Source organism: Melanotaenia boesemani, chromosome 23 (assembly GCF_017639745.1).
Source record: "Melanotaenia boesemani isolate fMelBoe1 chromosome 23, fMelBoe1.pri, whole genome shotgun sequence".
Classification (NCBI taxonomy): domain Eukaryota; kingdom Metazoa; phylum Chordata; class Actinopteri; order Atheriniformes; family Melanotaeniidae; genus Melanotaenia; species Melanotaenia boesemani.
This window is the reverse complement of record NC_055704.1, coordinates 25,037,823-25,052,324: the sequence shown is the minus strand read 5'-3', so window position 1 is coordinate 25,052,324 and position 14,502 is coordinate 25,037,823. Positions and strand designations below refer to the sequence as shown.

Below are 14,502 nucleotides of genomic sequence, written 5' to 3'. Positions count from 1 at the left end.
CCCTGTGGTGACTGGAAATGAAATGACCTGTTGAGAAGAAAATGTTGGATTGTCATAGACTATCTGTCAGTAACTCACTGTACTATTTATTCCTGGTGCCTTCCTTCAGTCCTGAGCTTTTTCTTTACATTTGTAGGCAAAATGTAAAGAAAAATGAACCCATTGATGCCTTGAAGCTTCAACACCCTCCGGGTCTGTGCTTGTCCGAGACAGGGCTGTAAATCTTTGCAAAGTTCCCACATCAAAACCTAGTATTTACAGCTTGGAGAAGATGGAGGGCATAAATATTTCACTGATTTAAATTCAGTCACTATCAATTTTTTGGTGGGAAGCTTGTAAGTTTGTCTTGCAGAGGGATGTGTTCTATGTACAACAATAAGGAGCCAATAGCCTCTTCAAATCAATCAATCTGACAAGTTGCTGAGAAAACACTTTTTTATCCATCTTCCATCACTGTGCCATCAATTCTCTCTTTTTTTTAAAGCGTACCCCTTGCAGAAAGAATAACATGACTCTACTTAGCATATTAACCCACGATGCTGTAAATTAAAAATGTCTCCAGGCTTGATTGAAGTGCTTTTGTAATTTTATTGAATAAACAAGCTTTTAATTATTGTCATCTCTCTGTTGTCTGTTTTTCTTTTCTTGCAGAGCTTCCATACGGCTGGGAGAAAATCGATGACCCCATTTACGGCAGCTACTATGTTGAGTAAGTTTGGTGCATCTTTAATATGCTGTGGCTTCCTTTGGATTTCCAGTTCAGCCTGCTGCTGCTGTGTTAATCATATTTATTACAAGCAGTCCGACAGTGTATCTGAGAAAGAGTTACTCCTTATATGAGCCTTCTCGTTTGCAGGAAAGTTTATTAGGCTGTGTGTTTTTATCAATATCTCTTTTACCCACAGTCTCAAACACTCAGAGTGCACGTACATAACTCATCATCCTTCTTTCCTGTATCCACCCATGTGTATCTGCTGCAGTGGTCTCTTGAACTGCATGTCCCCTCCCGGCTCAGGGTTTTTTGTTTTTTGCTGGCTGCTTTCCACTCTGGGGTGCAGGAACAGGGTGGTTATTTTTAGATGGGCAGGGGGAGTTATTTGGCTCAACTTTTCTTTAGAAAACCTGCAGAATGATTCTTCGTGCACACACACCCCCCTCTCCAGATGCTCCTTTGGTCTTGCTCTGTCCTGTAAATCTAAAAGAAGCTACCAGACCTTGAAGTTGTGTAAAAAAAAAAAATAGTAAAGCTGTCTTGTAATTAGCACTTTGATACTGGAGTGGTCATTAAAAGATAAAGAGAGGAGAGAAAAATGCATGTCGGTGTACAATGCAGTCTCAAAGAGCGAGGGAAGTATCTAATGATGACTAATTATTTCACACTGGGAAATCACACTATTTGTAGTCAATTTCTATCTTCCCCCTTACAAACTAAATTAAAATCAACCTGGGACTTCGAAGGAAACCACAGTTGCATGTGCACGTTTCCTCCCGGTCACTGATTCCCATAATTCTGGTCATAAAGAGGCTGATTTGTAGTTGAAAAAAACCCAGAATCAATCGCTGGTTCTTTTTTAACTCTGTTAAACCGTTCTGCAGCTGTTACATAATCAGGGGATCGGCCGTTTAAGTAATCATCAGAGCAATATCTGCTGCAGCGCCAGGTTTATTAGGGCTGATCTACCAGAAAAATGCAGCAGGGTAGTGTGAAATCTAAAATCTCTTCTTCTTTTTTTAATATCATCATAGTCATATAAATAGAAGGACCCAGTTTGAGAACCCAGTCCTGGAGGCAAAGAGGAGACTCCAGCAGCAGCAGCAGATGCAAAGCCAGGGTCTTTCCTCACTGCCCCTTCCCACCATCTACAGAGGTAAGACCACCAGGCTGATCTCCCCAGTTTTACATCACAAAACAAATATTTAAAAAGGTAAAAAGTCACAGTTACTAACTGCTTGAATGTTCTAAAGGGTCTTTTTTGCACTGCAGCAAATCAAATGTGATATAAATATATTGTTAAACTTTTCAATTCCTTTTTTAAAAATACGTTTAATGTGAATTATTTGAACGAAAGCTTAAATTTCTTTGAGGTTTCTTTGAAGCTGGGACAGATTTAGGTGGTGAGCTTTTCACCTTTTAGCTTTCAGATATTAAAACATGCCGGGTTTAAATTCTACCACGATTAAAGATGCGATCAGGTGAAACATTAGAGGAATCAGTAGTAGCCTTAAACAGGGAAACATTATTTCTCTTGAGGAATGCTTGATCACCGTTTTTTTGGCGATGGACTGGCGACCTGTCCAGGTGTTCCTGCCTCTCACCTGCTAATTGCTGGGATTGGCTCCAGTTTCCCCGCGACCCTTTACTGGACAAAGCAGTACAGAAAAGAAAGGAATTAATTCATTTTTACTGCTCAAATTGGACTTTTTGTCATTTATCCCAGCTCAGATCACAGTACAGCTTAGAAGGGTCAACATCTCAAATGTCAGCACTGACAGAAACATTTCAGTCTGTAACACAAATCCTTTACACACCTGTGAAATAATATTAATGGACAGTGAAGTTTTTATACAAGAGTCAAATTTAATTTATGTGTGAAGCACTTATAAAACAACCAGAGTTTCGACACTTTGAAGTAATTCATATTTTACATTTTCTTAAAAACCCAAATAAAAACCTTTTATTTAATAAACAGTCAAATATTCTGTCGTTTATTTCTTGGGTCAGGCGTTAAAGCAACACCGGGCAGATTTTTGCACTTTAGTGCCCCCTAACAACGGCTAATTCAGCATCGTCTTCATCCTGCCTCTTCTCTGAGCTCTCACCAGCCAGTAAAAGTCAGTCTGATGTCGACTCTGTCTCTTTCTTTTCATCTCTTCCTCTGATTGTGTCGTCTTTGTTGAATTAGCCATGGTGTGTGCTCAAAACAGCCAGTGTTGAAATCCACTTCCTTGCATGTGATGCGATGCCATAAAGCACGGCTGTAACGTGATGCTCGGGGACAGACAAAAATGTTGTTAAATGCAGTTTAACCTCAGGATCACAACGGCTCCAGGAATATCACCACGCCATCAAAATGAGTCAGAAACAGAGTTTTAAGGTTGGAAAGTTATGTGTGTTGCTTTAAGCCACATCAGTAGTAAAAACAGATAGAAAAGCAAGCAGTTTTAAATAAATTATAAAGTAATTCAAATTAAAAACCAAAAATAAAATTAACCGGATAGAAACAGTTCTACAAAAGCATAAAAATACCTGTAATGTTTTTAAAGAAGTGCAGTTCAAAGCCACAATGTACATGTATGCTGCTAGATGTGTTCTATGTTTCTAAGCAACAACTAAAGGCACAATTTTCCTTCATGACTCACCTCCATGGAGGGACAGAAGAAAGCATTTGTTCAAGTAGAATGAGAGCAGAAACGTTCAGAAATGTACTCAGACCCATGTAGAGCTTAGAAACATTACAGTCATTTAGCTTTTATCTAAAGCGACTCAGTGGTGAGGTAGAAGCGTTGTCCTGCCTAAAGAAGGTGTTAAAATCCGTCTCCTGTGGGATTCAAGCACTGGTCTCCCACGTGGAGACTGATGCTCTACCAACTAAGCTAACAGGCACCTGGCAAGATGCTTCCGGTGATCCTGTCTGTTTTTATGTGACCAGTCACATCACAAGTCCTGCAAACAGTAAACCAGCTAGATATTTAAAGACGGAGGAATGTAATAATGTGACATGTAAATGTCTTCTTGGCTCATAAAACTTAATTCATTCTGAGAAAAGTTGTAACTGTTTTTGTTCAAGTGTTTAACAGAAAATTGCCAGTTACCATTGTGTAATTAATCATTATTAAGTGAGACCACTTCTATAAAAGATGATTTTCTTTCGTCACTCTGATGCTCATTCTGCATTTAGGTGTGTATTAACATGATGCCAAGGAGGAAAGACATCAGCAGTGATCTTAGAGAAGGAACTGCTTATCAATCTCAGGGTTATGACAACATGTCCATCATTCTACACTGAGACAGATTACTCACAAATAGAAAAAAACATACCAACTTTATTTATTAAGCACTTTATAACAAATAAATGTGAAAAAAACAGCCAACATGTCTGAAAGCATGACATAAGAACAACTAAACTCCAACACAATAAGACCAATTAAAACAAATTAGATCAAACATGAAATTAAGTCTTGCAGAGGTTAGAAACCAATAAATAAAAATGGGTTTTTAGATAAGCTTTAAAAAAATATTCAGTATTCAAAACAAATTGTAATCTTCCCAAAAGTCGCCGTTCCAGCCCAAAGTCAGACCTTCTAATGTCTGAGAAACTGGAAAAAAAATCCAAAGCTACATCTCAGACTCTCCAGGCCTCACGTTAAAAGTTAAAGTTCATAATATGACAAATAAAAAAGGATGAACAAGTTTGGCTCTGTAAAGTATTGTACAGTTAAGTGGGAATCATCTGGGAACTGAAGTTTGTCTACAACAGACTCATTCAACAAATGGTCCCAAACACGGCAGCAAATCTGCAACAGATGACTGAAAATGATTACAATCTGTTGTTTTTGTTCAGTAAAAATGGTGTAAAATGTGATGTAACGTTATTCATCTGCAGCTGTTCTTGTCTAATTTTACATCCTTGTAAGGATTGTTTTTTAAATATCTTTGTAAAAACAACTTTAGAGCTTTCTTTTTCCACGTGAGTGCGTACAGCAAAAGAAATGTTCTTTTTTGTTTTTTTTTTTAAAGAAACTGAACTCGAACAGTCAGATCCATCAGTTAGTTCCTGTGTGGGCCTCATGGTGGGCGGGATGGAGGATGTGACTAATATTTATCGCTGATAAGTGAACATGTAGCTTTAAATTTGACTTATTGTTTTGTTTAATGACTCGTTTGTACTTGTCACTCTACCAGTTGGCAACCGTAGGATGAACTGGTAGAAATAAACGGTCCAGACTGTGGAAGCAGAGGTTGGTTTCCGTAGTAACATAGTAGATCACCACTGTGAGTCGAGAGCCAGTCTCCGCGGTTATGCTGTGTGTACAGTCCAGTGAGGCTCTCTCTCCTCTCTCCCAACCTCTTTCTTCCTCCTCCTTTTCCCCCTCTTCAAACTTTGATGCCAGTGGAGGATGCCAGCCCGTGCGCCACCCTCCCCAGACCCCCCCGTGCCCAGGTCGGCCCGATGCCCGAGCGCTGCCGCAGCCTCGGAGACCTCTCCCACTCGCCAGCTCTTGGTCGCAGGGCTGCTGCGTACGCTACATCCTCCTCCGCCAACGTCTCCCCGCTCCGGCACGTTCTAACTCGGCGGATGAATGTGTGCCCCCACCACCAGCAGCACCAGCAGCCTCTTCACACCCCCGCCTGCACTGTGGTGCTAGAGCAGCCTGTCTGTAGCCCCTATTCCCTGTGGCACTTTGTCAGTAAGTAGGCCGAAAAAGAAGCAAAAGGGGGCTGACTGTCGTTCTCATGGCTGCCTGCGCTCGTGACTTACTGTAAGCATGCAAACTCGCAAGTAAGCTTTTCCCTCGAGGCAGCTGAGGGATTTGTGCAATGACTATGCACTACGACTTGTCTTATCTCCTGGAATAAACAAACAGAGAGGGTAATCACTCAGTCTGAATCTGGACCAGTGACGACGAACAAAGGATGTAAACTAGCACGCTAGCCCCGACTCCTTACCGAGGTGAAAAGATGGACGACTTGCTTAAGTGTGACTAAGCTTATTGGCTGAAATCCTCTCATTACTACTCAAGGCTGTCCTCCTCTAGAAATTTCCCCGCTCTCCCTCTTCCAGAAATCTCCCCATTCTTCCCAAACCCCTCCCCCCTGAGCATCTTCTCTTGGAGCTGATCCCTGATTGAGAGCATGTTATTTTCTGAATTTGGCTGCTTAGGATTGACTGAAGAACTGGACCACTGTTGCTCTCTGCACCCCCCTCTGCCCATCACCTTTGAGCTGTGGAAGACTGGAAAAAAAAGGACTGTTCAGTATGTTTGAAAGTGTCTGGATGGATTTTGCACTTGTACCCTGCACAGGAGCCAAACCTACTGAGCCAGACCTGCGTCTGTCAGCCCCACAGCCCCACCTGTGTCCAAGTCTGCTATGTTGTCAGTTTCCCTGTGGCTACACCCTTATTTTAATGGATAAGCTTTACCCATGCCCCCACCCTGTTAGCACTGCCCCGCACCAGCTTTAAGCTGTTTTTAATGGTTGCTTTCCAGCTTAAATTCAGTTTGCATTGCTTCATTTTCTTTTTCTTTGTATCCTCTGTAGAAAAGCCGCTGTTCACGCGGGACCCCACTCAGCTAAAAGGCAGTTTCTTGTCCACATCACTCCAAAAGAGCAGCATGGGCTTTGGCTTCACTATTATTGGAGGCGATGAGCCTGACGAATTCCTCCAGGTCAAGAGTGTCATCCCAGATGGACCCGCCGCAGCTGATGGAAAGATGGCCACAGGTAAGTTCTGGGCACAGCTGGCACACCACCTGAGAGACAATTGAAACTGAGTCAGCCTTGAAAACAGTCTAAAAACGAAATAACACATTTCTTACCTGGTCGGAAAATGTCCAGCAGTGAAGGCCAAGATGCAGCCCCACAGCAGAGTTTTATTCTTCTTTCTCCTGTTTGCTAATCCACCTTTCAGATTAATCCGGAATTAGAAGAGCAGGTTCACATCTGCAAGGCTTGTTCTGCTCACTGTTCTTCATGGGATGTTAGCATAGCTTCCTGATTTTGTTGGAGGTAAATGGAAACTGGGGCTAGCAGCCACTGTTGGTTAGCTGCAGGTCCCGTTTCTTGTTGAACCCATCAGCTGCATTTCTCCGTACTCCGTAGTTGATCATGATAAGTTTTGATGTCTTCCTCACAGTCTAGCTAGTTTGTAGTTGATGTTGAAATTCAACTATTAAGGATCAGCATAAGCTGTGCATTAGTGAATGCAAACTAGCTTTACTCAAGTGGAAGAAAAATAGTTCCCTCTTCCATTTTTTCATCAGCATCTTCAAATCTGGACAAGCTATAATTTTGTACTCAGTCAGAAAAAAATATATTTGTTTTAAAGACAGATTTTCTCTTTCTATACTTTCCACATATATATTTTCCTTTTAGGAGCTTCATCCTGATGTTGACACAGAAATTCATGCGGCATCTTTTTGACTGTAAGCACAGCTCGAGGATTTACAAACAGTGCAGCTTTGCAATGTGCAGTATTGTTTGCAGGACCAATTTGCCAACCCTGCATTGTTTATGGCCTTTATGTAGATATATGTACATATCTGGGCAGCAACTGCTCAGTTTTGTTCTTCCATTAATCATGACATGGACTATAAGCCCCATAACTCCTGGCTGTGGCCACAAGGGGTTGGAACTGCAGCACAGATGCACACAGACACAAAAATCTGTACTAAAGGTCAAGGGATGAGAAGTAGCCTACTTGCAGTGATATGTCTGTACTGGGTGGAGAGAATACAGAGGTTACAGTAGTTATTAATCACGTCAGATTCTACTGTTCTAATGCTGACTTTCCTCTTTACGTCTATGAATCATTCTCTTCAGAAACTTTAGCAGATTTCTTTAACAAAACTTGGATTTAAATGTCCTGTCACATATATGTGGGTGAAGTAGCCCAAAATAGATCCATACTGACTAATAAAGCTTCCTGATTCTGCATATAAAGCATTTTACTTTGTCGTATTATCCCGTCCTCCTACTGCTTTTTTTCTTTTAGAAATCCACTTCTTTGTTTAATGCTTTCTTTCCCCAGAAATAACTAACAAGTCCCTCCTCTACAATCCCACCACTTCCTCCCTTCAGCTCATCTCCATCTACCAAACCACGCTCCTTCCCCCCACATTGCCTGCTCAGACTTGGTGTCCTACTTCTGCATTACCACAGCTCACATCCATCCACCAGTACGATCGCAGTAACTCAGTTCACATGAAGGAAACGCAGACCTGCAGGGGTGTGAAATTCCCAATTTCAGATAGATGATTTTTATGCCGTGCTCGGCATCTGACACCTCTTGGCTGTCTTCACTGCGTTCGGGAAGAAAATATTGGATATTCTCCTTTTTTTAATATTTGATTTGTAACTGTGAGAAAATGTAGAAATGTAATGTCTTTCTTGCATGTTAAGTGTTGTCTGTGATATTTTTTTTTGTTAATGTAGAATCCAGAGAAGAAAGTTGCATTTGCTTAGTGGCTCAGTTTGAATGCTAGAGGCTGTGTTTAATGTAAAATTAGAGGCTCTGTTGGTACAGTGTGTTTAAGTCTGAGGAGTCTAACTGCTGTGACAGTCAGCACCAGAGGGACTTTGCTGAACCGCATCCATACACCACAGTGCCTGTTCTGCCTGGATAAGACGGGTTTTTACTGGTTCATTGTCAGGAGGAACTACACATTTATTCTCAAGGCAAAAAAGGAAAAGATTTCAAGGCTTTTTTGTTTTTTTATACATTTAGCAACTTAATTATGTCAAATTCTTTTAAAAGATGTATTTTATCTGCACTTTAAAGGGGTAGTGTGTCAATGACAGAAGAACTTATTTTCTATTGGTTTATAATCACTTTAATACCTGTTATGTTTTATTCTCTTGGAATGAACCATTTAAATCTACGTTTCGTGGATCCACGTACATGGCAGCTGCTATATTTGTGCCACCTTTTTTACTACGGTGTCTCTGAATGGACAAACAACTCTGTGTGAAGCTTTAAAACTGCAGTGGCAGCTTTGTTTGATAGGTGCCATTTGGGATAAGTAGCGTCTTAAAAGGACCGTAGAAGAAGACAGTACACAATGTTGAAGTAGTTACGTGCAGTGCAGTCCTCGCTGCACCTGAGGCCACCGGGTCCACTCACACATGAAAACATGTTTATGTCTGGAAGAATTTTGGCCACTGACAGCCACCGTCCATTTCTACACCCATCTTTACCACTAGATGTCAGTAATTCTTACACACTGAACCTGTAAGGTAATTATTTAAATTAGAACAATAGCATGATAGTGACAGTTACACACATTGTATCACAATAAAGTAAAAAGGAAAAAGAACTCAACCACCTCTATGTATATATGTTATTTATGTCCAGAGTTTTAATCCAGCGTCCTGATTAGGTGCTGGGCTAAGATCTGAATATTGAGAAATGTATCTACTCACCGGCCACATGTAAACACAAACATCTAGTCAGCCAATCACATGACAGCAACTCAACACATGCAGTCACGTAGACATGGTGAAGACGACTTGCTCAAGTTCAAACTGAGCATCAGGATGAGGAGAAAAGGGGATTTACGTGACTTTAACATGGCATGGTTGTTGGTCTGAGTATTTACTGGGATTTTAACCCACAACCATCTCCAGGGTTTCCAGAGAATGGTCTGAAGAAGAGAAAATATCCAGCGAGCAGCGGTTGTCAGGATTAGGATGTCTGGTTGATGTCAGGGGTTCAGAAGAGAATGGGCAGACTAGTTGGAGATGATGGAAAGACAGCAGGAAGTCAAATATTATAAGTTTTTTTTTTTCCTCTATTCAGACAATAGTAGCAGGATGTTGTAACATGACCTACTATTATTGTCTGAATAAAGGAAAAACAAACATATCATTGAGATCAGAAGAGAAAATGAAAATCTTTGAACTAGGAAGTCCAGTCAGCGCTGTTTCCTACCAAAGGTCTGCAGAACATCATCTCTGAACACACAACACGTCCAGCCTTGAAGCAGATGGGCTCCAGCAGCAGAAGACACACCGGGTGCCTCCTGCCAGCTAAGAACAGGAAACTGAGGCTACAATTCACACACACTCACCAACACTGGACAATAGAAGATGGAGAAACGTTGCTGGTCTGATGAGTCTCCATTTCAGCTCCACATTTAGATGCTCGGCTCAGAATCTGCTGGAAACATCATGAAAACATGGATCCATCCTGCCTTGGATCAACGCTTCAGGCTGCTGCTGGTGTGATGGTGGGGGGAGATTTTCTTGGTCCACTTTGGGCCCCTTAGTACCAACGTGGCCTGGTTTAACCAGCACAGCCTACCTGAGTATTGTTGCTGACCATGCCCATCCCTTTATGACCACAGTGGAGCATCTTCTGATGCTACTTCCAGCAGGATAATGCACCATGTCACAAAGCTCAGATCATCTCCACCTGCTTTCTACAACATGACCATGAGTTCACTGGACTCCAACGGCCTCCACAGCCACCAGATCTCAGTCCAGTAGAGCAGCTTTGGGATGTGGTGGAACGGGAGATTCTCATCATGGATGCAGCCGACAAACCTGCAGCAACTGTGTGATGCTGTCATGTCAATATGGAGAAAACCTCTGAGGAAGGTTTCCACCACCTGCTTCCATCTATCACACCAGGAATGAAGGCAGTTCTGGAGGAAAAAGGAGTCCAGCCTGGTACAAGCATGGTGAGTGTAAACTGCCACCAGGACAGAAAAGTTTCTTAGAGGAACAAGATGATCCTGCAATAAAGAAAGTTGGTTGTTACTAACCAGAATCTTAGAAACATGATGATCCAGTTACTGAATTGACAGTAATGCTGTTTTTGTTCAAATGAGTGAACTTCTTTGTCAAAGATCAGAGAAACATCCATTTTGGTCTCAGTATCAACTCGTAAGCTTTGCCTCAAATAGCGCTGCCTAATGTACGATACTTGTGTCAGACCCACTGCGCCTGCTTACCGCTTAGTTACAGTTGCATCATAGTTTTATACCATCAGATGTTTTAATAAGCTGTGTTTGCAGTGGCCACAATGCCCTTTGGACTGCATGTCACTCCACTGATACTTGTGCACACAAACACAAGCCGGAGCCTTGCTGTGAGTCAGAACTGTTGTCATGACAGCTTCATCTTCCCAGCAGAACCACAGAGACCTCTTGTTACGCTGATAGACTCCTGAACTCGCAGTTAGATGGAGATAAATATGTCAGAAGGAATATGCAAGGATGTGACAATGAAAGATGATGTGGGAGCCAAGGCCTTGGTCCCAGTGAGTGTCCTGTGGACAGCTGAGGTCGATGGGATCATAGAGGGCCTGCAGCATGTTTTATAACAGATAGGGAGAGGGCTGTGTTTTTGTCTTTGTTTTCTCTGTGGACACGTCCACTAGTGTTTTTCTTTTCATTCACACCTGTGCTGGATGCTGTGTGTAAATTTAAGTTATTTTTGAAATCACAAAACTACATCTTTTTCCTCATATCCATTTTAAAACTAAAGGCTTTTTATGATTCATTCATTCATTGTTCCAAATTATTACATCTGCTTTCTGTTTGCTCTCATTGAGGAGACCAGAATTTCCTTCTAAAGTTGATGTTTGGAGGTCTACTCCCCCCCACCCTCACAGATCTTTGTTTTAAGGATGCGCTGCAGGTTCTCAGTAGGGTTGAGGTCAGGGGAGGATGGTGTTATGGTGGGGGGATATCCATGAGTTTTCCTCCTTTTACACTTATAGCAGCCAAAGATCCTGCTGGTATTTCTGCAGCGTTGTCTACTGCAGAAGGAGCGTTTCTTACTTTTATAGCATGGCAGGATATCTTATGTTAGAAACTGAACGGATTTTGGCTTTTTACCAGCTTCTACGATGCATTTTCCTAATGGAGACGTTCCTTGATCTGCTTTTATCTGAACAAACCTGTTTACTCTCTAAAAAACGTACAGAGATTTTTTAACAGTAAAATAATCCCACTTAAGTTTCTTTGAAACGTCCTTTTTTATTCCTTTATCAAGGCATTGATCCATTTCCCACGTTTCATCTGCAGAAAGATCTTTCTTTTCCCCCAGAGTGCATGGAAACTGTGTCTGTCTTAATAACATGGAGCAATCTCCTTCAGTGGATTCCCTTTTTTTTTTTTTTTTTTTACCCAGCATCATAGCCGTAGAATGATGGTCTGGTTCCTGTGTTGTGCCGAACAAATTTGCTTTGACAAGGGGAGGTTTATGGGTATAAGGCTCCTCTTGATTATCTGATTTATTTATTTACTTTGAATCATGGAATCTATGTAATCTTGCTGGACCTGACCGGAGGGGACAGAAAAAGGAGGAAGACAGCAAAAAGAAGCAAAAGGGAAAGAAGAAAGAAGAACGAGGAGACGAAAACACAACAGATAGAAGCAACAAGCCTTCAATCCAAACTATCACCAGACAAACTGCTACACCTGTACAGAAACACACCGGAGAATTTCCTACAGCTTTTACAGAAAAACAGAGCTGAGAGTAATCAAGAGTTCTTAAATAATAACCAAATCAAAAAACATATCACAGCAACAACCAAAGTACCCAGAGACCCGGGCCATCAGCGGCAACCCCGGAGCATGAGCCCAAGCCACCCCACCACGAAGACGACCCTGGACCCACCCAGAGGGCGGCAGAGGAGAGCCCCAGACAGAGCCCCTGCAGTCATAGGGTACAGGCCCCGGCGGGCCAAGATCAGCAGCCTCCTACCCCGCCAGGCACTGGTCATCCAGGCCGACCAGAACGAAGGGCCCAGGGCCACAAGAGCCCCGACCAGGCCCTCCCCGACAACCAGCACCCACCTAAATGTTCCCACCATATTAGTTTCCCTTTAATGAAGATCACCTGGAAACTAAAACTCCAACCTCTCTGAGACTGGTATCAGTAAACAGAACACAAGCTAAAAACTAAAAATGTTTCATTAACTAAAATCCCACATGCAGAATAATGTGGAACACAGTGAATTTGCTATGTTTCTTAATTTTTAGAAGCATTTAATAGGCCTGTCGCGATAACAAATTTTGCTGTGCAATAAATTTTCTCAGAAATTATTTCACAAAGCCGTCATGTGTTGTCATTTTGAGACCATTTTCAACTAATATAATGACATTGCCATAACAATGCTAATACACCCTTTCAAAGATCAATAAACTTTAATTTCTAAAGAACATTTTACACTGGAACTGGAAGAAATTTTAAATAAAACAAAAATAATTAGAACGGACTCTCAGTCTCATTAACAATGAATGAAAACCAAACAACCAAAAACAATAAGTATGATAGAAAATAAAGTCTGTTCTATAAACAAAACTGCCCTTCAAAAGATATAATAAAAAAATATTAAACATGTGGCTCAAACAGGGAAAACTGTCAGTACCATTGTATTAAAAAAACTAGAAAAAAGCACGCCGTGCTGCTGTGACACGTCGATGCTGCGACATGATGCTGCCTCTACGTGACGCCGTGCTGCTGGGATGCGTCGACGCGCTGCTGCGACGCCACGCTGCTGCAACGCCGTGCTGCTGCGACATGCTGCTGTCAAGTATGACGCAAGAGAGAGATCACTCCACAAGAAACAAGAGCGTCCAGTCGAGATGCTCCATAGTGAAACCTGCTGTCATACACAGCCTATGGTAAAGTAAGATTAGTTAGTAAGATTAAAAACTCATCGCCCTCATTTTTTCTTACCATGCAAATATTTGACTTATTGCTTACTGTGACAGCCCCAGCAACTAACACAGTTTTAATAGATGGAACTTTAAGTGATGATTTTTCTTTTTCTTTTGTAATATTTTAGAATAATTACTTCTTTGGGAAAATAATCTTAAATATGGTTATGTTCTATAAAATACCTAGAGACGTTCTAAAACAGTCACTCTGACTTCAGACAGATGAAGAGTAAACAAAATCATTCTTTTCTGTTTTAGCTTCATTGTATGAAGAAATCCTTCTTTTTTGAGCTGGAAACTTGTAATTTATCATGAGTTGGAAAAAACTGTAAAATTTGATTCAGAATCAGAAGTGACACCAGAAAGTGACGCTGTTGTTTATGGTTTTACTTTCCAATTAATTTCACCTCCAGTGTTCAGATGAAAGTGTGACGTTTCAGAGGGAAATATAAAGCATGCATGCTGGATCTTTGGCCTGCATGCATGCTGATGCTCTCTATCCCTCTGCATTTCATCTCTGGGCACAAATAATGAGAAACATGGGCACAGCAGGGTGCGGTGAGGTCACAGCACCATCATTTGTTTTCTGTCACTGTGCTCAACTATTGATTCTGACACCAATGCTCAAGGCAAATGTCGTCCACGTTTACCCGGATTAATTAAAAACTCCCTTGCGCCACATTGCCTGAAGGTGTGTACTCACTCTGTCAATACCAGCAGACCGTTAAAACTTGGAAATCATTTGTCTGCAGCACAGTTTACAATGAGGAAGAACGGGTGATATTTTAACATCCATTTACGGTGGGTTTTAGAGATCAGTCCAAGAATTTAGCATGAATTGTTTATAGTTCCAGAAAATAACCATATAGTTTAGTGAGACAGGAGCCAACCCCTGCATATGAACCCGAATCATCATGCTATCTCTGGACTTTTCATTATGAAACCATGTAATGCTGTTTGCCAGACTTTAATATGATTCATCCCTTGTGTTCCCAGTTACCCAGAGATTCATAAACCTGCACGATCCCTCCACAGTGGAGCTTAGCACACTATATTTAGTCATGGGGCAGAGACAAAGACAAGCCTGGATGCAGGGACATTTAATTGTCA

The 14,502-nt window shown here is 41.5% G+C and overlaps 1 protein-coding gene across 12 annotated transcripts in view; it reads left to right on the top strand.

Annotated features, from left to right (window-relative positions):
- Nucleotides 1–14,502, top strand: part of magi2a (membrane associated guanylate kinase, WW and PDZ domain containing 2a) — a 265,202-nt gene that overhangs the window by 203,374 nt on the left and 47,326 nt on the right. For all 12 annotated transcript variants that reach the window (XR_006009256.1, XR_006009257.1, XR_006009258.1 and 9 more), the window contains 3 exons: nt 652–709; nt 1,747–1,868; nt 6,263–6,445. Coding sequence is in view for 9 of the 12 variants with exons in the window: in XM_041977298.1 (XP_041833232.1) it covers nt 652–709; nt 1,747–1,868; nt 6,263–6,445 (363 nt within the window). In the remaining 3 variants the exon portion in view is untranslated. The remainder of the gene's footprint in view (nt 1–651; nt 710–1,746; nt 1,869–6,262; nt 6,446–14,502) is intronic.